We start from the raw sequence: 25,748 nt of genomic DNA on the forward strand, positions 1-25,748 counted from the left end.
ACTGAGTTGTTAAACTTTTCTTTAGATGTTTGATGACTCATGACCAACCTCCTCAGAGCAGCTTTTTGCCCATTGTATGGAGTTTAAAAACTACTGTAATTATCGTGAAAATTGTTACATTAAAAAATATATTTGGGATTTCATGTAATTAATCATACATACAATAATTCTAAATACAATAGCCGTACAATAAAAAAGTCTTAATATAGTATGGGGTACAACAACATAGCAGCTGTTCCAATAACATACTTAGCATGTAACAGCATTGCCCAATGTGAGCACTGTCCATTGGTGGTCACTAAGCAACCAACTTAAAGGTGAAAGGTAGTTTTGTTATTAGGCATAGTATTGAATGATTGGGGCGAGGTTCCTTGCATAGGAAGGGAATCAACTCCAGCCAAGATTTTCACCTCAGCATTTAAGTCTAACTGTTCAGCACAGAAGTCCAAGGTTTGCTCAAAAGTACTGGAAACAGGAGAGCATGCAATGTCACCAAACATGTCTTGTTGGTATCGGCTAGCACTTGGAGGAGTTCTTGGCTGTGGGGAATAGCTTGGCGACAACCTGGCCATCTTCTGTTGAGGCGGCACAAAGGGGGGAGGGCTTGGTGAAGGTCTCTGATTGTAATACATTGTTGGAGCTGCAGATGGGATGAACAGGAATGGTAGTGAATTGCTCCGTAACTTGTCTTTGCCAGTTACTACGACGACATGGGATTGAACTTGCTCATTAAATGGAATTTTTGGTGTCCTCACAACCAGTAAGTTCTAATATATAAGAGGTCACATGATGTCTGGTTGTAAGAATGCAGTAATACAACTCACTTGATGACACTCCTCCTTAACAACCACTCCAGGATAGCTCCTAGTCACCTTAGCAACTTGGTCTGCAATCTCAACCTCAAACAACACAGTTGCTGTAATAATAACTTGATTATGGGACAGTGACATTAAAGAGTGAATTACTTACGATTGCCAATCATCTTTGAGCCTCTGATCCACACCTCATCTCCTCCTTCAACTGAACCATACTCATTCTTTATAGCGTGTAACTCTGCACACTCCACTTTGGCAGCTACAAGAAGTGATACCATAAAATACTACTAACTAACATTGGGGGGAACCACTTACTTAGCTTGATTGACTGAGACATCACAGTACACGTCACATTTCCATTAACTGTAGCCACTTCAGCTTGAAATAGCAGATATCCAAGTGACTCGTCATATTTTTGTGACTTTTGTTTCTGTCGACCTCTGCCACTGAGATTCCTTTCTCTCTTAATCCTCAACTGATCAAACCTGCACAAGAACACTCTCATTGATCCTGTTACTAATTGTGCCTTAATGAAGACTTACTCAACAGTCATGTCAGGGCTTGTAACTCTCTTAGTCATGTTAGTCAGCCTGTAAAACAGCTGGTCATCATCACTGGCTGACAGACTGCACACTCCATGAGTGGTCCCATCCTCGTGAACTAGACTGACTGTTATCTGTGCACTAACGTGCTGGTCCATGTTGTGGCCATCAACCATGACCTGTGTAATAAATCATATATGAACTACACCAGTACAAGTCTTATCTATATATCTCACCTTTACTTTAGGATAAGAGTTTTGTGATCGTCCCTTCAAGGGACCACGACTACCTTCAGAAGCATATCTTGCTCGGTAATGCTATAAGAAATGAAACACAATAATAAAGTGTATCATATTATCATCACAGCTCACCTCTTCAGGTTGTTCCAACACTTCCAGCCACACTCTACAATTGCTTTGGATAGAATGGACTGCTTTGGGAGATGACATTGATATGCCACTCTCAGGGGAGGGTGGTACAAGAACATCACCAATAACATTACGGTAATCATTGTCCTTGAGTCTCTTGGGTGACCCAAGAGGGTAGTGTGTCGACCTCTTGCGACCAGAACGGCTTGTGTTGAAGCAATCTTCGTCACTTGACAATGGACTATTACTACAACTACTATCCGTATAAGCGACGCTGAGTGCGTCTGATAAAAATGACTCTAATAATATATCATCAACTTCTGCATCAGTAGCTGGTAAAGCACCTGTTGAGAAAGGTATGAAGTAGTTAGCAGCAGTAGAGGGATTGTAGCAAGGTGCAAACAAATAACTACTACTACTAGCATAACTAGCTAACATACTTTCCATCAATCGATCACTGGTAATGTCCAATCCAACGGATACTGCTTGAAATGAATTGCTGCAAGACATGTTAGTCCCTTTATAGAAACTTGACAGGAAGTTGACCGGATGAGCTATTTCCTCTGCGTGGGTGATTGTAGAAGGTGAACTCGGATGAGCAAATGTTAGAATTGCTGTTACTGTCACGATCAATCATACGAATTAAATCTCTGGTGCACTCGTGAACGGCGCGTAGATAATACTGCAATAAGCAGTCAGGTATATATACTAAACTGAAACGTTTAGAATAAGATATGGCTGTCCTATAAAGAACAATAGTTAACTTCGCTTAAGCGAAAAGGGAAGGTTACGATAATCCTAATCGACTCCTTGCACTGACGATCTTCTTTTTCTAACAGGTAAGCACAGTGCCTATTTATATACTTCGATTACATCATTGCTAAATTTAGTAGGGACGAGCCACAAAGGGATTTTTAGCCTAGTAACCGAAATAATTTTGTATCGAATACCGTGGATGTCTTCATTACAAAAAGAACTTCTCAAAAAGTCCCTCCCTCCAACAGCGAGGTAGTTACGAGGGAGAAATGTCTTTGTATCGTGTGAATACACTAGAAATATTATAAGAATATGTTGTTTGTAAGGGAACAATGGGGGCCTGTATGATAATGAGGACATGTAACCTGTATATATCATCTTCCTTAGTATAGCTGGAAGGAAACGCAAAGGACATCAGTACACCCCTCTACCATGGACCAGTCACTTTGATGGCTGCCAAGATGTCAAGGTGCACTCTAGAGGAATATCCTTCCATATATCATAATTGGGTCATGATGATGTAACTTCCCTTGACCTTGAAATAATCATTTAGGGTGTACCTTACGGGGGACACAGGACCAGTCGTGTTTCTTCTTCATGGTGGGGGACATTCAGCGTTCTCTTGGTGCTTGTTTACTGTGAGTTGCGTTACAGTGTGGGTGGTGGGGGCACAGTCTTCATTGACTAGACGTGTTGTTTTATGTGTTCTAGTCAGCACTAATGAGGTTGTGTGAGTGTCAGGTGGTTGCCATGGATATACGTGGGCATGGTGAGTCCTCACCCACGGAGCACGTGACTCTGTTACCGCCACTGTAGGGTCTACCATGACTGCAGCTGAGGATGATTTATCTATTGATACCTTAATAAGGTATGCATCCATTATGGGTGCTAATTACCGGACATTTCTCACTGTGTTTCTGTTGAAGAAAACTTTATGTTTAATCTGGCTGTCATGTGACTATTCTTCCTATAGGGATGTTGAGGCTGTTGTCACCGGTTTATATGGTAACGAGGCACCACCCCTGATCTTGATGGGTCACAGGTAGTCGGATACACTGAACACCTCTCTGTAACAAACAATTTAATATACCAACAAATTTTGTGCTGAAATAGAGAGGTTTTTCCTATTCCAGAAACAAACATGTATGATCAAGCCAGACCAAAATATTTGAATAATTATTAGGGAGGTGTTTTCTATTGTGTCCTTAATTTGAAGGGTTTATTAAGAGAGGTTTCAGGTAATGATGGACAAACGTTTGATATTAATTCTGCCCTGCAGCATGGGTGGAGCTATAGTTCTGAGATCAGCCAATCGAATTGCTTCACTGGTGGGAGTGGTGGTGATTGATGTTGTGGAAGGTATGTAACTAGTGGGTGGGTACACTAATATGATTGGCTGGTTTATTGGTATAGGAACAGCGATGGATTCACTGTCTGGCATGCAGTCGTTTCTTAGTAGTAGACCAAAATGTTTCAGATCATTAGAACATGCTATAGAATGGAGGTGTGTTTAGTATCAATAATGTGTGTAGTGTGCGTGCGTGTGTGTGTGTGCACGTGTGTGTAGTGTGTGTGTGTGTGTGTGTGTGTGTGTGTGTGTGTGTGTGTGTGTGTGTGTGTGTGTGTGTGTGTGTGTGTGTGTGTGTGTGTGTGTGTGTGTGTGTGTGTGTGTGTGTGTGTGTAACGTGTGTGTGTAACGTGTGTGTGTGTAACGTGTGTGTGTGTAACGTGTGTGTACACTGTAGTGTAGTAATGTAATACATACATACATGGGTGAGTTATGTGTGTTGCCAACTTCCTCATGGTGGACTAGTAACATGCCACTTGTTGGTGGTGTGCACCTTGTCCCTGACTGTGTGGTGGAGACAGGGTTCCCTCTCATTTGCTAGCCGACAACAACAAGGATTACATCATCATTCACATCATGCTTTAGTGCAGAAGAAGCCTTTGCTTCCATGGACTAGGTAATGACTAGATCATGCGAGTGAGGTTACAGTTACTGCAAGTGAGGTGGCAAGGTAGCACTTCATTCATGCCTCTTCTGCTTGAGGTCTTTAGACAGAGTTACTTGCTATCGTCCATGATCTGTTTGCCATCCTAGGAGGTGTTCTCACCTTCAAATCTTGTAGGTGGGTTGGTCAACATCTCTTGACCAGAGTTAATATCATGGTGGACCAGATAGGTATTTTTGTGCTGTTGCATGCACACCACAACTATGACATAAAAGTTGTAGTACATACTGGTGTAGTACATACTGGTGTAGTACATACTGGTGTAGTACATACTGGTGTAGTACATACTGATGTCCTATATCACACACATATTGATCTTCAATAGCTGCATCCATAGTCCTATCAGCTTGGCGGGTTTCTGGGGAATCTTGTCTGACAAGTTTAATACTTTACAAGAGGTTATTCCCCACTATAACACATTCCAGACTACACATCTGTCAGCTACACTGCTATGTTGTTGATCCTGTGTGCAGTCACTGCCACCCACTTCATACAAACATTAATGATTTAGTTGGTATGGTAGCCATTCCTACCTGTTACTTCATGATCCGGAACAGATCAATTATGTTAGGCCCAACAGAAGTTGTATTAGGACAATATGAAGTTCATTGTCTGCCTAAACAGTTCCTACTTATTAATGCTATGAAATGCAGCACGCTACCTGTCTTGTGATGTGTTGCTTGGAGCCTTACTTCATTTCAATTAACACAAAGATGGAACTTGGGGGAAATCCCCAACATCAATTTGTTTTACCTACATACCAGTAATGGAATATGATTATATACAAACACACAATGAATCCCATTGGCTGTATTACTTGTAGCTGGGTTTGTACCTGCTAGGAGGTGCTAATTGCTGATGTCAAGTTTTTTGTGGTTTCATTGCATTTCTGTATCATGTCAAGACATGTCACTACTAATGGTTTATAACTGGTGAGTAACTTTACCAAGTAGATCACCGTTAAATGTATTAGAGTCTGCAGCTTTCTTTCAACACTAAACTATCATACCATTGATTGCTAGCTGCTGAGTTGGCTAGAGTTAGTTGAGACTTGCTAGCTGCTGAGTTGGCTAGAGTTAGTTGAGACTTGCTAGCTGCTGAGTTGGCTAGAGTTAGTTGAGACTTCTTGTAGTTTTGTTTACCATCAGGAATGATTTAGTGCCCGTCATAGCCATCTGAGATAGTGGATTATCTCTCTCTACAGCTAACAACATACAATTAGTATACTGCCATTGGTCCATTTTGTGTGAACACATAAGAGCTACATAGTGGGCCACTAATAGGGGAATACCCCACTATTATTATTATGAACTCTTGCTCCTTTAACAAAGACACGGTAGTTCGTAACTATCTCCTTAGTTATGTTTCCCCTTAATTCTTATAGCCAACTGTGTGCAGTAGCCTGTGCTATACATGCATCCCGTACGTAGGCTATGGTTACTATGGTTGTTGAGTCAGTACACTTCCAAAAAGCACTATAAATTGGCAGGAAGATTATCATGAATGGTGTTGAAGTGCACAAACTCCTCTACAAGTCATAGTAACTGGAAGCCATTGTGGTGGGTATGATTTTTCTGAAGGTAGTGTTAGATAGTGGCTAGCCTGTGGGTATAATTGGAACAGGTGTTGATGTCACTAATTATTTTGTTCATTAATCATGTTGTCAATTTGTCACTTCAATTACTGAATGCCAGGAGATGTTGGTGTAAGTGTAGCCATATACAGTACAGCCTGGTGTTGATATTGGTAACACTTTTCGTCCCATTCACAAGCAGTATGGGTAGTACTTGTATATTGTGATGTATTGTGTTGGGGTGGGGTGGCTGATTGAAGGTTTGTGCACACTACAATATTGTAAGTGAATTTAATTGTTTAACTGATGGGCTATTATATTATGAGGTGGTTAACTTTATCCTATAGTATTAGGAGTGGTCAACTGAGGAACGTCACATCAGCAAGGATCTCCATTCCTGGACAAGTCAAGAGGTAAATGGTCATCTACCAACATTTACTGGTCACCATGGTAACTACAGACAAGGGGATGCTGTTAGTGTAGATGTTAGGGAGGAAATTGTCCAATCAACTGCTGATGGTGTTGCTACAACAACCACATCATCTCTGGACACCATCTCGGAAGATGATCATGCAATGCCTGCCCCTCCCCCTCCTACTTCCACGGTAACCATATACCCGTAATAATACTTGTTATAAGCCCCTGTGGCTTTCATTAGGTAGTGTATGATTGGCGTGTAGACCTGAGCAAAACAGAACCATATTGGAGAGGTGATCATGTGATCCATAGCAATGATATCATGTAAGATCACATGTAGGATGGTATGAGGGGATGTCCCAAGTGTTCTTGTCTTGTCCGGGCTCCAAACTACTAATACTAGCAGGTGGGCAATAATTAAAACAACATGTTAACTGGGTGCTCATGTAGGAGTGGATCGATTGGACAAGGAGTTGACTATTGCTCATATGCAAGGTATCAGCTTGTGGTTTAGTGTGTGTAGTAGTAGTGTATGCTTTGTGCATTGTAGCTTCAGGGGGCATGGCTAGGATTTACCTCACAATTGTAGCACCCCTGACATCACTAATTACTTTTGCTAAACTACTAGATCTTCTACAAGTGGCAGATGACTCAGTCATTCATTTAGTCTTGTAACTGACTCCATCAGTTTTGTAATGCCTTATCCCTATTTGTTTGTCAAGACTAAGTTTTTTAGACTTGACAACCATCTACCTACCATTTGTATGTTTGTGCAGTAGATGCCTCACCCACCAACCCTGGAACATCAAATATTGTCTATTGTAAATCACAATAATGTTACTGATCCCAGACCTGTAATTCAGCGGCAAAAAAAATTCAGAATATAATTCTAATGACTGTTCTGTTAGAGTTTCTTGATCTTACCAATAAAGTAGGGCTGTGCGATAATAGCGATAATACGATTATCGCGATAGGACGAAGGGTTATCGAGATAGCGATATTATATTCCTTGTAATCGATTATTATACGATAATTAATTATGATGCAATTGCTTACGTAATCATGTTATTCATGTATCTCGTGATTCACCTTGTGTTGTTCTGTTTTATCTGCGTTAGTGAAATGAGCACTTATAGTAGTGCGAGTAGTGATTCTAGCAGTGACTCAAGCAGTGAGTGTCGCGATAGTCCTCGTGAACTGTTAAAGCTTGAAAAAGCAAAGAGTCCTGTTTGGGAATACTTTGGCTTCCCAGCGGAAAATGGGCAGTACTTGGAGAAAGATAAAAAGAAGCGGACTGAAGTCTACTGTACGCTCTGCCCAAAGAAGATGAACTATCTTGGAAACACCACCAATATGATCTCTCATTTGGAATACAACCACCGCTCGGAATATTTGAAAGTAAAAGCCAAAACGGCAACTGGTCAAAAGTGTAGTGCCGTGTCTGCCAACCAACCACCCATTAGTGAAGCTTTCCGTCAGTTCGAGCCACTGTCAACAAACTCGAAAAGGTGGAAAACTCTTAACCAACCAGTAAGCCATTGTATAGCAAAGGATATGTTGCCCATTAGCATAGTCAACAATGTGGGATTTCAGGCTATGTTGCGTACTTTTGAGCCAAGATACGTGGTTCCTGATAGGAAGACCTTCTCACAGAATTACATTCCAGAAATTTATCAGAGTGAGAAAGCAAGAATTGCTGCTGCTATGGCACGTGGTCTAAAGAATTTTTCACGTACCACAGATGGTTGGACCTCCCGTGCTAACCATAGTTATATTACACATACTGTGCATTATATTGATGAATTATGGAACCTACAAGCTCACCTTTTGGACACTGCTGAAATGCCATTGGAGCACACAGGTGTCAATTTAGCTGATGAGTTAAAGGATAGCCTTGCAAGGTGGGATCTTAAAGATGATGATCTTGTGTCTATAGCCACTGATAATGCACGAAACATTGTTTGTATAACTGAAATACTGTCATGGCCTCACTTTGGTTGTCTAGCCCACACTCTTCAAATTGGAGTTAAGAAAGCTATGGAAATTCCACAAATATCAAGAGCTCTTGCTCGTGCCCGCCGTGTAGTGACCCATTTTCATCACTCTTCTAAGTCTTCATATATATATTAAAGCAGAAACAAACAGACTTGCATGTTGAGGAACTAAGTTTGGTTCAAGATGTCACTACACGGTGGAACTCATCGTATTACATGCTGAAACGTTTGCTTCAACAGCGTCAGCCACTGTGTGCTACCTTAATTGAAATTTTTAAAAAACAACAGATTTCATGCCTAGTGATGCTGAGATTTCAATAATGGAAACATTTTTGGAAGTTTTACAACCCATTGTGGAGATCACTGAGACACTGGGTGGTGAAAAACTAGTAACCATTTCAGCCGTAAGACCACTATTATACAAGCTTTTGTCAATACATTTGGTTGAAAATTCTTCAGATTCCTCACTGGCTAAAACAATGAAAAAGATTGTGATGGGTGATCTCAAAGATCGTTACGATGATGTCATGAGCTTGATTAACAAGGCATGCTTCCTTGACCCTAGATTTAAAGCCCTTGCTTTCATGACTGACAGTGACAAGAGCTTTACAATTGCTTCTGTGGAAGAAGAAGCACAAGAGTTGAATGACTAACGGTATAACAATATTGTTTATTGTGAGACTAAATTTAACAACCATCACTTACTTGAAAGTTCTTTAGTGTTCTGTGTTATATTGTATGATCATTATCGAGATAATATCGTTTATCGAGATAAATAGGCTTTTATTATCGGAATTTATCGAGATATAGGTTTTTCCATTGTCGCACAGGCCTACAATAAAGGTATATTATTTCATCTCAAGACTACTATATATAGCACAGTGCTTTAACTGATTTAAAGAACTTTCAAGTTCAAGTTGGAGCCTGAGTTAAACATGCATGAAACTATTCAAGACTCACCAATCAACTTCACTCTGGATGGATACCTTGAAGACCATCCTTCAGGTATCAGTAAACTAAACATCTTCTGCCCACACACAGTGCTGTAACTATCTCGATATAGCATTGTGGTCACCAGTGTAGCACTGTGGTCACCAGTATAGCACTGTGGTCACCGGTATAGCACTGTGGTCACCAGTATAGCACTATGGTCACCGGTATAGTACTATGGTCACCAGTATAGCAGTGTGGTCACCGGTATAACACTGTGGTCACCGGTATAGTACTGTGGTCATCAGCACTGTGGTCACCGGTATAACACTGTGGTCACTGGTATAGTACTGTGGTCATCAGCACTGTGGTCACCAGTATAGCACTGTGGTCACCGGTATAACACTGTGGTCACCGGTATAGTACTGTGGTCATCAGCACTGTGGTCACCAGTATAACACTGTGGTCACTGGTATAGTACTGTGGTCATCAGCACTGTGGTCACCAGTATAGCACTGTGGTCACCGGTATAGCACCGTGATAACCGGTATAGCACTGTGGTCACCTGTATAGTACTGTGGTCACCAGTATAGTACTGTGGTCACCGGTATAGTACTGTGGTCACCGGTATAACACTGTGGTCACCGGTATAGTACTGTGGTCATCAGCACTGTGGTCACCAGTATAACACTGTGGTCACTGGTATAGTACTGTGGTCATCAGCACTGTGGTCACCAGTATAGCACTGTGGTCACCGGTATAACACTGTGGTCACCGGTATAGTACTGTGGTCATCAGCACTGTGGTCACCAGTATAACACTGTGGTCACTGGTATAGTACTGTGGTCATCAGCACTGTGGTCACCAGTATAGCACTGTGGTCACCGGTATAGCACCGTGATAACCGGTATAGCACTGTGGTCACCTGTATAGTACTGTGGTCACCAGTATAGTACTGTGGTCACCGGTATAGTACTGTGGTCACCGGTATAGCACTGTGATCACCGGTATAGTACTGTGGTCACCGGTATAGCACTGTGATCACCGGTATAGCACTGTGGTCACCTGTATAGTACTGTGGTCACCAGTATAGTACTGTGGTCACCGGTATAGTACTGTGGTCACCGGTATAGCACTGTGATCACCGGTATAGTACTGTGGTCACCGGTATAGCACTGTGATCACCGGTATAGCACTGTGGTCACCTGTATAGTACTGTGGTCACCAGTATAGTACTGTGGTCACCGGTATAGCACTGTGGTCACCAGTATAGCACTGTGATCACCGGTATAGCACTGTGGTCACTTAAACTGTTCCGTATGGCAAACTCTGAAGTTCTTTAAAGTATAAAGTATAGTATTTATAATTATACCATGCAAAAAGCAGTGTGCAGGTTTTAGTTAGATGCCACACACAGCACACTTTAAAGGGGCACATTGTCAACACATTACAATTTTCTGTCCCAAAACTGTCAAGTGGGAAGCACCCAGTAGAACCCTTCCCCTGCAGGAAGTACATTAGTTGTCACCATCTGGTACTGACTGTACTGAGCTGCACTGAAGCAACTCAAACTGCCACTTATTGGGAAAACAATTTATAGACTTCAAACATCTACCAGCTTATACTAATCAGTAAATAGAGATCATGGAGGTTCAGGTTTTTCCGGCCAAAAAAATCACCCAAAACCAGCTTCACAGTACCATCCTGGTACCTTGGCAGTATTGCTTACAAGCCCGAGTGTCTTCAGTATGACCCTAAATGTTTGCAATAGATTGTTACAAAATAAAAATAAAGATTAATGGAATTCGCTACTGACTGATTGTCTGCCCGTCTTCAGGCAAGCGTAACTTGGCAAGCATAACAGTTAAGGCTACAGGCATGATTTTTTCACTGTTCGATGTCGCTTCGTCCCAACATGTGCCTTTTCGCATACTGCAGTATGTACAATGCATGTATCATGAACTTACCTTTGTCCTCCTTTGTGTCCCATTTCTTTTTGCCGACAGTCCAAGGTGTCAGTTTGTAGTAGCATGATGCATGGCTTCCTTACGTTTGTAGATGAATGGGAATTGTCTGTATTTTCTGTGGTGACTGGATTAATTGGTACTTCTAATACTGTTATACCTGAATTAGGATTAAATGTTCACTAGTATATCTGCAGGTGTAGGCGACCTCCCTTGTTTCCTTACTTTTTCCTTCTGTGATCCCTTAAAATTCCTTATACTTGTCTGATCTTATTGCATGTTAGAGTACACGTAGGTATGACTTCAACAACCTATCAGCAATGAAGGGCGGGAGGGAGTGATTCATCCAAACTTCTTTGGCTACACTACTGTGTAGTGTCCAGTGGAACCTCTTAAAGGCCTGTGACACACTGAATATTTATCCTCTCTTGTTTCTGTGGTCCCTATGGTCATCTACCAATACAATTTTGATAGAGGAAAACCTCCTTATTATAACAGTTGAAATCAGTTGGTCTTAAAGTGTATATTTAGAGGTTCCTACTGGTTACAAGTCATGTGATCACAAGGACTAGTTGTTTATATTAGTGTGTGTACTGTTACTAGAAGTACGGTGCTACAGTGGAATCTCTTTACCATAGACATTTTGGGACCCAAAATTTTTGGCCACTTTTTGCTGTAATATAGAGGTTTTCCTCTTTCAGAAGTAAATAATGTATTAACCAGACCTGTTGGAACCAAAATTTTTGTCCTCATTATGGAGGTGTGTCCTTAATTCAGGGAGTTTGTTATGAGAGGTTCCACTGTAATACTAATCCCTGGTTACAGGCAAATTCCAGTTACATGTGATGGCTGGATGTGGTCATGTTGTACATGAGGATAATCCTGACAAGGTTAGTGTGATCATGTGATCCTCATCATGTGACCATACCACACCCCCACAGGTGGCACAGATAGTCGGCACTTATCTCGTCAGACACAAATTTGCTAAAGGCAAAGAAATACAAGTACCACTGATCCCTTAGTAGATATATTAGCTGTTATTATATTATATCATTTCAATGACAAATACAACTACCACTAATTCCTTATATAGTGGTAATATTATGATAAATATCATTTCAATGACCATTCACACAAAGTTGTTTCTGTTCAACCCAGTTCCTTCTGTTGTCTTGGATACCTTGTAGTAATGGCTGTAGTGACTCTGTCATGTTAGCAAATGTCTGGTAATCATGACAACAGTGATGTCAGCACAAATACAACTGGTGTCGCGTCTTACCGAGTACACTGGTAGATAGATCGAATTGAAGTCAACTTCCTGTGGTCCATCATGGCCTACCCAAAGTGGAGTGGTCAGGACATGGCTCATGCACTGCTTGCTGTAATTAGATATTTGGGATTCTCGATACAACTAATGGGGTTTACTATGGCTCAGTAGATATTTACACAGAGCTTTTGCCTGTATATCTTGATGGAATTGATGATACTGTGTGATGTGTAGCAATGCTTTTCTGGCATTTCAAAACAGACTAGATTGGCGTGAGTGTTATGTGATAAATGACCAAACTGAGTCCATCATTTGTTAGCTTTACCATAATGGATGCTTTTGGGACTAATAATATTTCTTGAACTTCCTCTTTATGAAGCCAGACAGTTTATTGCATAGCTTCAAGGGTAATATGATAAACTAAGGGCCTAAAATGTTTGAATTTTCTAGTCCTTCATTCAAGAAATTAATCAAGAAGCTTAACCCATTGGCTCCAAGTGTAGCTCATTACTATCCTTCAAAGAACTCATCAGCTATATACACACTCAGCCACTTACACACATCCCATAGTTACACTACTACACTGTCCTAGTTGTAGTTCACCTTCTGTTGTATCTCCCATGTTTAGTGATGGCTGCTAGGTCACATGCTGTCATCATCGCCCTAACAATAGTCACCATGACAACACGATGCTAGTTAGTCAAGAGGCTACTCACCTGAGCAGTTCATGATGACAATCCTTATTCCACTCAGGTTAGTCTCTTTTCATTAACTGAGTAAACTGGTCCCTTTTCCTGTAAATAATAAGATATTGACCATGGTGAACACATTGATACATGACTACAACAAGTAACCATTATAGGATAGCTTGTCCCTCAGGACCTTTGGAACATGAATAAACATCCGAGAGCACTCACATGAAAAATCAATATTAATTATGTTCATGTCTCAAAACTGTTATTACATGAAATAGTTGGAAAATCACTGATCTTCAACGTGTGTTCAGTAGACCCTTTGTGAAGTTGTTGGATAATGTACTGTTGGACTGGAGTATGTTCTATTAGAGTATTTGAATGAAGCTAGGCATGTGTACAATGCTGGAATGATTTTGGTGGTAAAATTTAAAAATATTTCCAGAATAATTTTTCTTGCAGTATCAGAAAATTTCATAAAATCGGTACAAAAGGCTGAGATACTCTAATAGAGTAGTCACTTTATGGAACAGTCTTAACTCTTTAATGTTGGAATGATCATGAAGCTTCACGTACAACTACACGTGTACTTTCTTAATAAATAGAGCAATCAAATTAGTTAGACAGTACCTGTATAAATTAAAGTGGTCACCAGTAGTCAAGGGACCTTATTCAGTTAAGGACAAATATGTCCAAAAAGATCTCCCTTTTACCAAGAGTGTTAATTACACATGATATTCCATATAGTAACGCAGATTTCAGTAATTGTTTGTTTACGTGAAATGGTAGTTTGAAATGTGCACATGGCAACAGGTTAGCCCCACATAGCCAGCCCGGCCAGTATTCTCTCATGTGTGGGTGGTGTTCAACAAAAGTAAAGGTAGTGAGTAGCAACAGATTTTTATTCATCAGTTTTTTGTGTTATTCAACCAAGTATTTCAACAGTTGTTCTACAAGGAAAGTGTAGTAAGGACCCAACATAAGTCAAGTTAACTCCTGAAAGCAGTGACACAAATGAGAGTGTTGCCACGCCTTCAGGGAACTGCCAATCAGTGGTGTAGCCAGAATTTCATGAGTATCTGGCTACCAGGGCTTTCAGCTGTTGTTACCAGGGTAACTGTAGTTATCAGGGTATGGGCTGTGATTACCAGGGTTGGGGTGGCTATGCCATTGGGGCTAACCAAATAAAAGTCAAGCACTACAGAGAGGACACCTATTTATTTTTATCAAGCTGAGAAGGCAGCACTGCTGATACACCCAAGGAAAATATTATGATTTACAATTAGATTAGTTAATTAGATGTTAGATTGAAATATAGTTAATGAATTGGATGCTACTGTGGTTGGTGGTAATGTGTTAATTGTTCTAGGGAAGAAACTTCATATTATGAAGATGTTCTGGTAAACAGATATATTAAAGAGGATTGGTGATGAGGTCTTGTTAGGGTGGCATGTTTGGGGTAGTATGGTGGTACTTGAAGTGTGATAAGGTTATTGTTAGCTTAGGAATAGTCTAGCTTTCTTCTCTCTTTCAAGGTGGGCCATTGTAATTGTTGGAGCACTGATGTCACACTGCTGTATCTACTGTAGTCATTTAACATCCAACGGGCAGCTCTTCTTTGAATCTTTGGTAATGTAATCTGCATAGTAGGAGTCCCAGGTAGGCCGAACAAGACTGAGATATGCAGTTGCTTTAGTTGATTGGAGGCAGTTGGAAAGGTAATTTCTCTTAATGAAATAAAGTATTTTAGATGCCTTAAACACAGTGTTGTGTATTTAATAGTTATACCATGGCCGCAAGGAATTTTGCTGATATAAACACCCAAAGCCCGAGGTCCACGCATCACCCAAGCGCTTGCTATACAGATCATTCGTCTTAGAATATAGTAATCTAAACTTAGCAACTACACTGAGCCTAGCTTAACTTCCAAACCCAAACCCATAATTAAATGCTCTGTGTCTCAATATAACAAGTCAAAGCGTACTGTATCTTCAAACTGGTTGGGCATCAAAGCGATGAGCAAACCGCATTCCCATGATATTGCAATTTCCCGGGTAATATGTCAGTTAAACCCTGAACGGCACCTTTGAATACCCATGCTAAAGTGGCATATGCATGTGTGAAATAAAGCTAAGGACAATTTAATATAGGATAGTATAGGATAATTAATTTAATTCAATTTAATTTTAGGATAGTTTATAGCTTATGGATACACAGTAGCAATTCTTTGAATCTTCTCAATGTTGATATTGCAAACTGCACAATAGGGGTCCCAGGTAGGCTGAACAAGACTGAGATGTGAAGTTGCTGTAGTTGATTGGAGGTAGTTGGAAAGGTTTCTCTTGATAAAATAAAGTACTTTAGATGCCTTAAACATAGTGTTGTTGTTGATATGTGAAATAAAGAACATTGTTTTGTCAAGCATCACACCTAGATAAGGATCAAAGGATGTTGAGTGATACTTTTCAGGCTATCAATAAGATAGCTTGTAAGAAGTGGACTAAGATCTGTAGCATTGTACATTGACACATTTCAGTCTCACCTGCCAGCATTTGCACCATTCAATAATTAGATTAAGGTCTTGATATCTCAGTATCTCTTGGGGAACGGTACAGAATACAGTCATCTGAAAATAATCTCAATGTTGAAGAAATACCAAATCCACACCTTACTGGGAAATGTGAATGTATTAATAGTATCAACTTGTTTAGACACTAATGGGTAATAACAAAGAAGACAGAACTTGTATGATATCCAGCTATAGTTTCACCACATTACACCATAATAACTGTGATTACATTACAAGTGCCATACATGTTCACCAATCACCATGGTGATATTGTAGGCTTGTAACTAAATATCGCAGATATAAATAGTACAGGACTAGTCCTCATGCAGAAGGAAGTCATCTTCACATTTGTCTACAACTGATCTCTTGTCAATCATGGGTACGTGTTTATGTTACAATGTGACACAAAAAACATCACTAGTACAGACAGATAGGGTAATCGCATGATCATTACAGACACAGAGGGATCACATGATCAGACACAGAGGGATCAAATGACTGGAATTACACAGCAAGATCAAGAATAGCCTTCTCTAACTTGTAGTCCTGTTCCTCTAGTCCACTGAACCCTGTAAGGGGTAGATGTGTGGTTGTAACTGTGTGTAGCTGTGTTTGTGCGAGGCTACATAGCCAAGTGGCTAGAGCATTGGCCTGGCAATCAAAAGGTTCCAGGTTTATGCCATTTAGTGTCTTTGAGCAAGAAACGTTACTCTCACATTGTGTATTGGCTGGTGTCAACTGGGGAAGCAGCTCACCCAGCCGTAACATCAATGGGTACCTGGTGTTTACTGGGGGAAGCAAATGCCCAACTGTCCTTGTCTCACTTAATGGTGTTGGGTTGTTGTGGAACTTTAGGTTCCATTCTCTCCACGAGACCTGGACAGTCCTTCTGTGGGTTCCCCCAGGAGGATTTGCCTGCACAAGGCTAAAGTGTCTGAGTGGTGTACAGGAATCATCCCAGTGTGACATGCCTGATTGCACACCTGAAGTGTTTATCAGGGAAGTTGGTACCAGAAACCAACTGACCAACCTACAGTATCTGATTACTGTTGTTGTTAGGGAAATGACAAATGGAGAGTAACAGGTGTCCCTCCCTCCCTACAAGCATTACACCCATGATATATGACAAGCCTTTGAAAGAGAGCAGTGTTGTCATAAGCTACATACTATACAACCAGCAACCTTACATGTACACAACTACACATACTGTACAATAGGGAGTATTGTCACTAACAAGTTTCAGCTGTTCATTACACTGCCTCATAGCTAACAAATAAGGTAGCTACAGCTTTAACTATCAAGTTACTATGGTAATAATGTTTTGACTCCAGATACACCACTTGATGGTTATTCTCCTATACTGCTGACTCACCTTACTATTAAGGATTGAGTAAAATGATGTCTGCATGCATGAATGATGGAGTAGCCAGTACCTGAGATAGCAGTATACAAGAACACCAGTAGCTGATTCTCAGCACATTGTACTGATTGCACCCACAAGTAACACTACCAGCAGTGATCATGAAGATGAAGACAACAGGTTGTGGTGTTACTGCAGTAAACCTAGCTTTGGTGATGTGTGACAACATACAATGTACAATCCAATGGTTCCATTTTGACTGTGTGGGGATACAGTGCCGACCTACAGGAAAGTGATATTGCCCTTCGTGCCATTAACTACCAAAAATTCAACAAACAATTATTCCAATGGTACAACATATGGACACATATTGATACATGCACAACACACCTTTACTGTTTCATCTACAACTATCATTATTACTAGATATTAAACACCTTCCAGTATAGTGTATTTTATCTGCTTTAGTGCTCTCTACTGTTTACATACTGTGGACAATTCACTACTCCAGTCAATCTCTTGCTTCTCTAGTCGCTTCTTCCCCTTCGTGAAAGGCAGACTTTTGACTTCTGCTAGATACATTCTGCAACACAACATCACCTACAAAAAGTATTCAAATATACATTCAATGCTGTGCAGTGTGGTAGCTACCAGGAAGAAGTAAATCCACAATTCCTGACCACTCCGCCATTTCCTCCTCACTCATGTGACCTCCTGCACAATGAAATTGTCCCTTGTGGAGTAATGCCTATTAAAAACTTTACAGTGGAGTGATGCTTATAATTTAGGGTTACACCAATACAGAAAAATACCTACTGATCCGATACCGATACCTATAGCAGTAAATTCTCACCGATACATATACTGATAATTGCCATACAATTTACATACCTATCTCTCAAGTTAGCTATGTCTGAGTTAGAGTGTTACAATCTTTTCCATGCAAACATACAGTTGTTCAATGTTTTAATAAAGCAATTCCTGCACCTTTTATGCTAGAATAATGCTCAACACTATTTCCAGCCTGTTATACCCCACGTTTTGCTAGCATAGCATTTATGATGATGGTTATGATGATGACGATTGGTGTGAATGGCTATTAATTGGTATCAGAATACCTAAATAACTGATACCGATCGATACCAAAATTCCCAATATCGGCTCCGATTTGATATCGATCCAATTATCGGTGGAACACTATTATAATTACTCCACACTTGTGTATGAGCCAGAAGGTCACTAGGGCACTCAATGAATACTTCTGTACAGTCAATTATAATGCAGCACTTCCTAACAAAACTCCAGAATGACATAGGCATTGTCAATCTCAAAACATGTCTTTCTGGTCAGTTATTTTAAAAGATGTCTTTGTAGCTGCTACATTCAGGATAATTCCTTGAAACAGTTGATGGATGGACATCAAATCTGCATCCAATGTCTTTGTTAAAAAAGGTTAAAGTGAATCTTAAGGAAAAACACTATCATTGATGCAAGTTTTAGTAACTTGCTATGACTGGTTAAGTGTGGAGAGATTAGCACTAAACAATACCCACTCTGGCATCTGGTACTCTCACGTGTATATCCCAAGTTCAAGGATTGTGTCCAGTCACATCATACAGATCAGATGGTATTCCTATATAAACATTTATAACATGATACAAAGATTGTAACTAAATGATTACACTATCACAATGTCATGTTCAATACTTAACACTACAAGTACAGGTTGACAATAGCAGCCTGCATGGCTTATATTATACCAGAAATGAAATAACGCTCCCAAATGAAGTGACAGTCGATTCCTTCCTGTTAATCTCCATAATCCAAACAACATTTAGCACATAGCTCCTTTGTTGTTTCACCCTGATGTGCTAAATAACAACAGGTATAGAGAAAAAGGAAAGTCCTTTGTCATGCTTGCCTCTACTCACAATCACAATTATCCCTTTCCTTACAGAACATGCTACACACACTGAACACTGCACACATCATCAGCCATATCCACTGTAGCCCTACATCACACCACAGATCAGCTACCCACAATATAGCTGTCTTACTGTCTGCATGGAAACACTTTGCAAAACAAATAAACACGCTGACAGCTGTGCACAAGTCAGCTCTGCCTACCACACCAGCTACCTGCAGGGCAACACATCACATGTGAATCAAATGTGCAGTCCTTACCGCTTCACTGTGGATAGGGTGTACAGTAAACAACAGAGAAGATAGTAAGGGTACACCAGTACTGTACATCAACTGGACTAGCAACACAAAACATAGTTTTCTGGTGGAATGTACGATTTTAGAGACATTATCGTATAGAACTGCACATGTTACCCAACTCTTATGACTGAGACGTCACAGTGTATGACCTACAACAAATCTACTTTCATAGACTGAAAGAAGACTTCAGGTGACACCACACAGAGTATGTTGCCAATTTGACAAGAAGGATGATGGCAGAGCTTCTCAACATGTCTCAACCGTTAGGGAGGTTTCATATTTGATGATTATGAAGTGATAGTCAGTAACAGTGACGTGGTAATCCTATCACTAGTAAGACCAGCCACAAGTCTTACCGTTGTATTAAGGTATCACTTTAACTACTGGTGGAGTAGGGGATTGGATCCATTAGATATGTTGGTGTCCCACCCATCAGCAAAGATCCCAATTTATTTTTCTGATATCCTAAAAATACTGGTGTAGTCAACTTTGCCCATCAACTTGAAGTGACAGATTAACCAGTTTCTCTGTGTCATGGCAGCATCTTGTGGCTCAGCTAGCTTTTCTGGTGATGAAGATAAATTTTCCGGTAGCCTATTGTAATATGGGTGATTGATTTTTTTTTTTGCATTCTCTTTTGAGCCCACAGACAAGGCTTAATGGAACCTTTGATGTCATCTTCCCCTTGCTGCCTCACAGTTTCAACAGTTTCTGCAGACATGATGTCCTATCTTGACTCTAAGGTCCTTTCCTTATCAACTTGAAATGCTTGCAAAATGGCAACAAGTTCAGTCCATATAATACTGCTCTACATCCTCTTCTAAGGACGATTATAGACTCTGGTCCTTTATTACACGAGAAATCTGTCTTGGACACACCCACTTAATGGTATTATATATATTATGACATACAAAAAAATAAGTGATATAATATTAATAAGGCTTATGAACTATATGACATATTTGATGGCATCTTTATATGGACATTCCAGGGTGGCATGGATTAATGGTTGTACTGTATAAATAGCAACCTTCTTTATGTATAAATGGCAAATGGCTGTAATAATTTCGGAGTATTCATACTGATATGGTGTTGAGAATGAAGCTTGCACAATAACCAGAAGCTACCTCATCATAGGAAACCGTATGAAGAGTAGAAAATGGTCTTAGGTGACAAGGAGTGAGTCTAAAAGAACAACTAATGCAAAAGGGACTGTAACTTGTAGATTGTTACTAGAATCTCTTCTTTTTGAAGTTACAACCAGCACGTACACTCTAGGATCCTCCAGCAAACAGCCGCACAACAGCTGTGTGTAATTCTCTAGGTAGAGGGAAAGTAGAAACAGATTTGTTGGAGATCGCTAATGAAGTGCTCACCAAGCTACCTACTGACTGGGATTGTGTAACATCAAAGAGCTAGGCACCTGTACTCTATCACCGAGTATATTTATCTGGGGTAGTACACAATCCCCCAGGGGGTGGGTATACTGACTGAAGAACTATCCTGAAGATTTGCAGCTCTTGGAATAAGATGTGATATACAAATACAGGATGGAAGCACAACAGTAGTGGATTTCAATGCAAACCAGGAGTAAACGACTTGAATGCGTGTGGCTGTAATGTATTTAGAATCTAAATAAATTTCAAATAGAGTTGAGAACTATTTATTTACCCTGCAGACAGTGTTGATGTTGTCTGCCTTGGAATTCTGATGAAACTGTCACATCCACTGGCATTATTTCTTGTGTGTAATAGTCAAAATTGTTATTTACTTTTGTGTTTATCATTGTGTTTGCTATGTGAGATCTGAATACAAAAATGCTTTGTACTAATGTGCCATGTAAGGTTTTGTCACAAAACACCTCAAGAATCTAATAGTACTTGCACTTGATGACTTCTGATGTACACTAGATGGTCTATTGCGTGTGTACTACATACACTGTGATGGTACCTTGAGAGTAATACCCCCCACAGAATCATTACTGGAAGAATCATTTCAACAGACATCTGAGAGATGCTAAAGTGTATAGTGAGCTTCAGCATCATTATTGGTGGCCAAAGATGTACCATTGGAGCCAAGGTTGCTTAACAAGTGGAACTTATTGTGCTGGGCATTCAGTACGTACCCGATTGACACTAATACCAGTCTCTGGGACAATTGATCGTGAGGGGACTGATGTAGTTCTATGCTCAAGTAAAGGTAACCAGTACGTCTTCATGGACCATTTGACAAAGTGATCAGAGATCTTTGCTGTACATGATAAACTGTAGGTGGAAGATATTGAAAGCGTCATGGTGTCCCAGCTGAAATCTTGTCAGACAGTGGAAGGCATTTTTATCAAGACTAATAAGAGAAGTTACACAACTAATAGGAATTCACTAAACAAACACTACAGTGTACCACCCTCAAACAGATGAGGTAGTGGAATGATTCAAATTCATTCAATCATACAATAATGACTGTGTTAGTCAAAAGGGTGGCTGTGACTGGGATCAGAAACTCCCTTATGTCCTATTTGCTTATCGAGCTATTGAGCAGCAATATCACCTTTCTACTTGCTCTATGGTCATGATCCCAGGTTGCCCACTGAAGCTGCACTAACCCCTGCTAAGGTAAGGTCACAACTGTAGTGTTGTTTCAGTTAACTGTAAAAGTACTTTTAGTAAGGTGAATATATTTAAGTTATAACTATAACTAAAATCAAATCTATATTATTACTAAAACTGTAACTGCTTACAATATAGCAAGTTGATCTTATCACTAAAACTGTAACTGCTTAATAAAATTAATGTATTTGATACTACTTCTAAAACTATATGCAACTAAAATATCTATATCATATAGTTATGTGCATACTATTAAATCTATAACTAATAAAAACTGTTTGACCAAAATTCACGAACTCAGTAATGTAGGTACTAGGTAGTAGTGATGGCCTATAGTATACTAACCGTTTTTGTTAATGGTCACTGTAATTTAATGCTTTTAGCTAATGGCTACATTTATGCATACCTGCTTCAACAGCCCCTATTGAAAGAGTATTTTCTACAAGTGGGGAATCGACATCTGGCAAACGTAACAGACTTACTGATAGTAACTTGGAAAGGGAAGTTCTACTAAGAAAGAATAAGGAATACCTGGGACAGAGATTGCGTCAAATGCACTATATTAAGTGTTGTATTAATCTATATTATTAAAAAATTGACAGGTCTTGTAATACAAAGATTTTGTATTACTAAGCTGGAAAAATGGTACTGAAATTATAACAAGAGTTTCATTCACATAAAATATAGTCACTTGGTGTTTACTATTAAAGCTAAACAAGGTTTTCTTATGCACAACTAAAACTATAACTAAAAGGTTTTCAGATACATAACTAAAACTGTGTCTACAAAACTAAAAGGTTTTCAAGTTTTTAACTATAACTAAAACTAAAACATCAAAGAGTGAATAACCATAACTAAATCAATAACTAAAAAGAATTAAGAAAGATTACTACAACTAAAACTAAAACTAAAATTATTGATGAAACTAGCTACAACTAAAACTCCATACTAAAACTCCATACTAAAACTCCATACTAAAACTCCATACTAAAACAACACTAGTCACAAGTTGATCTGTGTGAGTATGGCATCAGAAGCAGCAGAAACTGGGATAAGATCAACACGTCAGACCACCTAACTTTTCAACCGGAGAGCAAGTGTTCTATTGGAGCCTGCTGAAAAGACTGGGGAGAGCAGGAAACCAGTAACATGGATCCTACAGAGTTGTTAAACTGGCAAACAACAATGCTCATATCCAAAGATTGGATAGGCCAAAATCAGATGCACTGTTGGTGGCCGTAGATCATCTCAGGAATGAAATTTTGGACAATCAGTTTCGGCCAGCAGAACAAGTCAAAAACAGACTAACCAAGGTAACAAGTCAAGCAAAGTCAAGCCAACTCATCCCTATCACTAGTACAGGAGTGACCTTGGACTGGAAGGTTAAGGAAACGTCAGCTAGTGGCCGCAGACTTAACCAGGGGTGTAATGAACTGACTCAGTAACCATAGTAACTATAGTATATATATTCTGCATGCCTTGTATAGTCTGCTTGTGCATGCGCAGACCACAGGTGGCAGACATTTAGTTAAGAGAATTAAAGAGAGACGTAACTAAGGAGAAGTGTCCTTGTAGCTGTTTGGAATTACACATCGTCATTACACATATACACATGTGCAACATACATAATTTTATTATCCATGAATAGAACAGCCACTGCATGTAACACTTAACAGTTGCTGGGTATATATGAACACTTGCATCTGCAGCACCGTCCCACGGCACATTTAGCCTGTTAGGAATTTTGCAGATAAAACGCAAAAGATCCTTTGTATGCCACTCCATATGACAATCAGCTCATAACAGAATTGTTTATGTGTCACTGATCCCTATAACTCTTGATCAACTCAGACCACTTAGAAAGAATAAAACATTAAAAAGTTCAACCTTGAAACATACAAAGTACCTTTAGCTTCTAGGAACTGTGCCCCCAGGCCCCGTGTTTCATATACGTACTGTCCTGGTGCACCCCCCATCATGACATCTCTACAAACCTTTCAATTATATCATCCTCAGTGATTTTAGTGCTATCATCATTGGTACAATCTTTGCCCATGTCTAAAGAATTCCACAGTACAAGCTTCCATGAACTCAATTAAGAATTAAACACAACTGATTAAAAATTCACTAAGTGTATGTGAAATACATAATTTTATTATTTTATTTATTAATGCTTTACAGCACAATTTATCAGCACTGTGAAAAAGGTGGGATATAATATGGTATTTCCAGTGGCTTATTGAATACAAATAAGCCTTCATATATGGTTTCAGTATGTTTAACACGGTTGTATACAATCACTGGACTGGACTGGACTACTGGACTCAGGTGTTTTCCCTTTTTAAACCAGGCGCACGCTTACAGCCAGCCTTCGGCCGGCTGTAGGCGTGCGCCTGGTTTACTGAAATTGTTTTCATAAAAGTGTGTGTGTGTACCTATCTACCTATCTAGGTTTGTCCGTACGCACCCACGTGAGCAAAATCGTTTAATAACGGTAAAAGCAGCTCCATGACTATAACTAGTACAACAATACATATACATGTGCTGTATGGTTTGTGCTTCATGATAAGACAAATGGTAGTCGTACAATAGAGATTATGCCAAGAGAGAGAATTGCACACAATCCTAAGATAACAGACAGTGCCAAGTAGACAGGTTCACCTGCATATTTTACATTCATGTAGCAATAACTACAGCCAGTTGCCCAAACATGTGCCAAAAAAAAAACAAAAAAAAAACAACAAAAAAAACAAGTCCACTAGTCCAGTCCAGTGATTGTATACAACCGTTTAACACATTAACTAAAGCCTTACATGAGATTGTTAGTATAATACAGGTTGTACCAAGCTTTTTTGTATTCAATAAGCCACTGGAAATACCATCTTATATCCCTCTTTTTTCACAGTACAGCTTTCTGCGATCACAACTGTTTTGGTGATGGAACTGGTGTGAGCAGTCATGTAGGTCCGCAACACTTGACCTATTTCTCTTCAAGCTTTTCCGGTCACTACACCAGTAGAAATAGCAAGATACAAAGCTCTGGGATAGCAAAGGTTATGTGCCACTTAGATGATTCCTCAGTCTGTACTTTGCTAGCTTGTTGCATATTCAACACCAGACCTTGAAGAGAGCACCATGCCGTGGTTGTGTTCATGCTCACAAAGTGTTGGTGAAGCCTGTTCAGCACCTCCATTTTATAAACACAATAAAATTTAAACTATTAAAACTTAAAACTGGACAAAGTTGTCCAAATACCCTCCCTCAGTGATGTCCCTACTTTTTTTCATGATCCCTAATTGAACTTGAAATTTATTTTTCTTTGTTTACTTTTTTTGTTGACTGGTGAACCCACACATACCGCATCAAAAGAAAGGATGGCAACCAAAATTAATTTTTTCATCTGAACGCGTGCCATAGCTATCAAATATTGCTTTGAAAGTGCAGTGGCCATTATGCTTCAATTTCAATCATGTTCAGCCTGTTACACACAAAAAAACAGTAGAAGTGCCTCTGCAATCAATCCAGTCACCATGGAAATATGATAATTCGCACGTCCCAACTATCAATTACTGCCTCAAAAGTGCAGTGATCATTACACTTCGCTTTCAGTCATGTTCAGCCTGTTACACAGCGTTACAAACGAAGAACAGTGTTAGAATA

The 25,748-nt window shown here is 39.7% G+C and overlaps 2 protein-coding genes and 2 long non-coding RNA genes across 10 annotated transcripts; 1 reads left to right on the forward strand and 3 right to left on the reverse strand.

Moving 5' to 3' along the window:
- Positions 1 to 119: 119 nt before the first annotated feature.
- On the reverse strand, positions 120 to 2,593 carry LOC136238616 (nuclear factor of activated T-cells 5-like). Its single transcript, XM_066029184.1, has 8 exons — positions 2,166 to 2,593; positions 1,729 to 2,069; positions 1,594 to 1,674; positions 1,358 to 1,536; positions 1,131 to 1,300; positions 970 to 1,074; positions 825 to 916; positions 120 to 767 (listed from the first exon to the last, which is right to left on the reverse strand). The coding sequence occupies exons 1-8, from the start codon at positions 2,233 to 2,235 to the stop codon at positions 312 to 314; spliced, it is 1,494 nt and encodes a 497-aa protein (XP_065885256.1). The 5' UTR covers positions 2,236 to 2,593; the 3' UTR covers positions 120 to 311.
- Positions 2,279 to 12,509, forward strand: LOC136238617 (protein phosphatase methylesterase 1-like). Of its 4 annotated transcripts, none has more exons than XM_066029188.1 (15): positions 2,279 to 2,424; positions 2,869 to 2,964; positions 3,026 to 3,119; positions 3,193 to 3,250; positions 3,298 to 3,349; positions 3,455 to 3,523; positions 3,761 to 3,840; positions 3,895 to 3,985; positions 6,414 to 6,479; positions 6,527 to 6,671; positions 6,725 to 6,776; positions 6,824 to 6,889; positions 6,934 to 6,978; positions 12,197 to 12,261; positions 12,313 to 12,509. In XM_066029188.1, the coding sequence occupies exons 4-15, from the start codon at positions 3,202 to 3,204 to the stop codon at positions 12,391 to 12,393; spliced, it is 861 nt and encodes a 286-aa protein (XP_065885260.1). In that variant the 5' UTR covers positions 2,279 to 2,424; positions 2,869 to 2,964; positions 3,026 to 3,119; positions 3,193 to 3,201; the 3' UTR covers positions 12,394 to 12,509. The 4 variants fall into 4 exon arrangements, with proteins under 4 accessions (XP_065885260.1, XP_065885258.1, XP_065885257.1 ...); XM_066029185.1 differs by having other exon boundaries at positions 2,284 to 2,733; XM_066029186.1 differs by lacking the exon at positions 12,313 to 12,509 and having other exon boundaries at positions 2,282 to 2,733; positions 12,149 to 12,250.
- LOC136238620 (uncharacterized) lies at positions 12,453 to 24,236 on the reverse strand. 3 transcript variants are annotated; one of them, XR_010693093.1, is made up of 6 exons: positions 16,003 to 16,406; positions 15,873 to 15,956; positions 13,355 to 13,432; positions 13,242 to 13,301; positions 12,651 to 12,750; positions 12,453 to 12,594 (listed from the first exon to the last, which is right to left on the reverse strand). It is a non-coding gene; the product is annotated as an uncharacterized lncRNA (long non-coding RNA). The 3 variants fall into 3 exon arrangements; XR_010693092.1 differs by lacking the exons at positions 15,873 to 15,956; positions 16,003 to 16,406 and adding an exon at positions 24,083 to 24,236; XR_010693091.1 differs by lacking the exons at positions 15,873 to 15,956; positions 16,003 to 16,406 and having other exon boundaries at positions 13,355 to 14,397.
- On the reverse strand, positions 17,019 to 19,121 carry LOC136238621 (uncharacterized). Of its 2 annotated transcripts, none has more exons than XR_010693095.1 (3): positions 17,911 to 19,121; positions 17,650 to 17,859; positions 17,019 to 17,541 (listed from the first exon to the last, which is right to left on the reverse strand). It is a non-coding gene; the product is annotated as an uncharacterized lncRNA (long non-coding RNA). The 2 variants fall into 2 exon arrangements; XR_010693094.1 differs by having other exon boundaries at positions 17,019 to 17,859; positions 17,911 to 18,892; positions 19,020 to 19,115.
- Positions 24,237 to 25,748: the final 1,512 nt, after the last annotated feature.

The sequence above is a fragment of the Dysidea avara genome, chromosome 11 (assembly GCF_963678975.1).
Source record: "Dysidea avara chromosome 11, odDysAvar1.4, whole genome shotgun sequence".
NCBI classification, from domain to species: Eukaryota; Metazoa; Porifera; class Demospongiae; order Dictyoceratida; family Dysideidae; genus Dysidea; species Dysidea avara.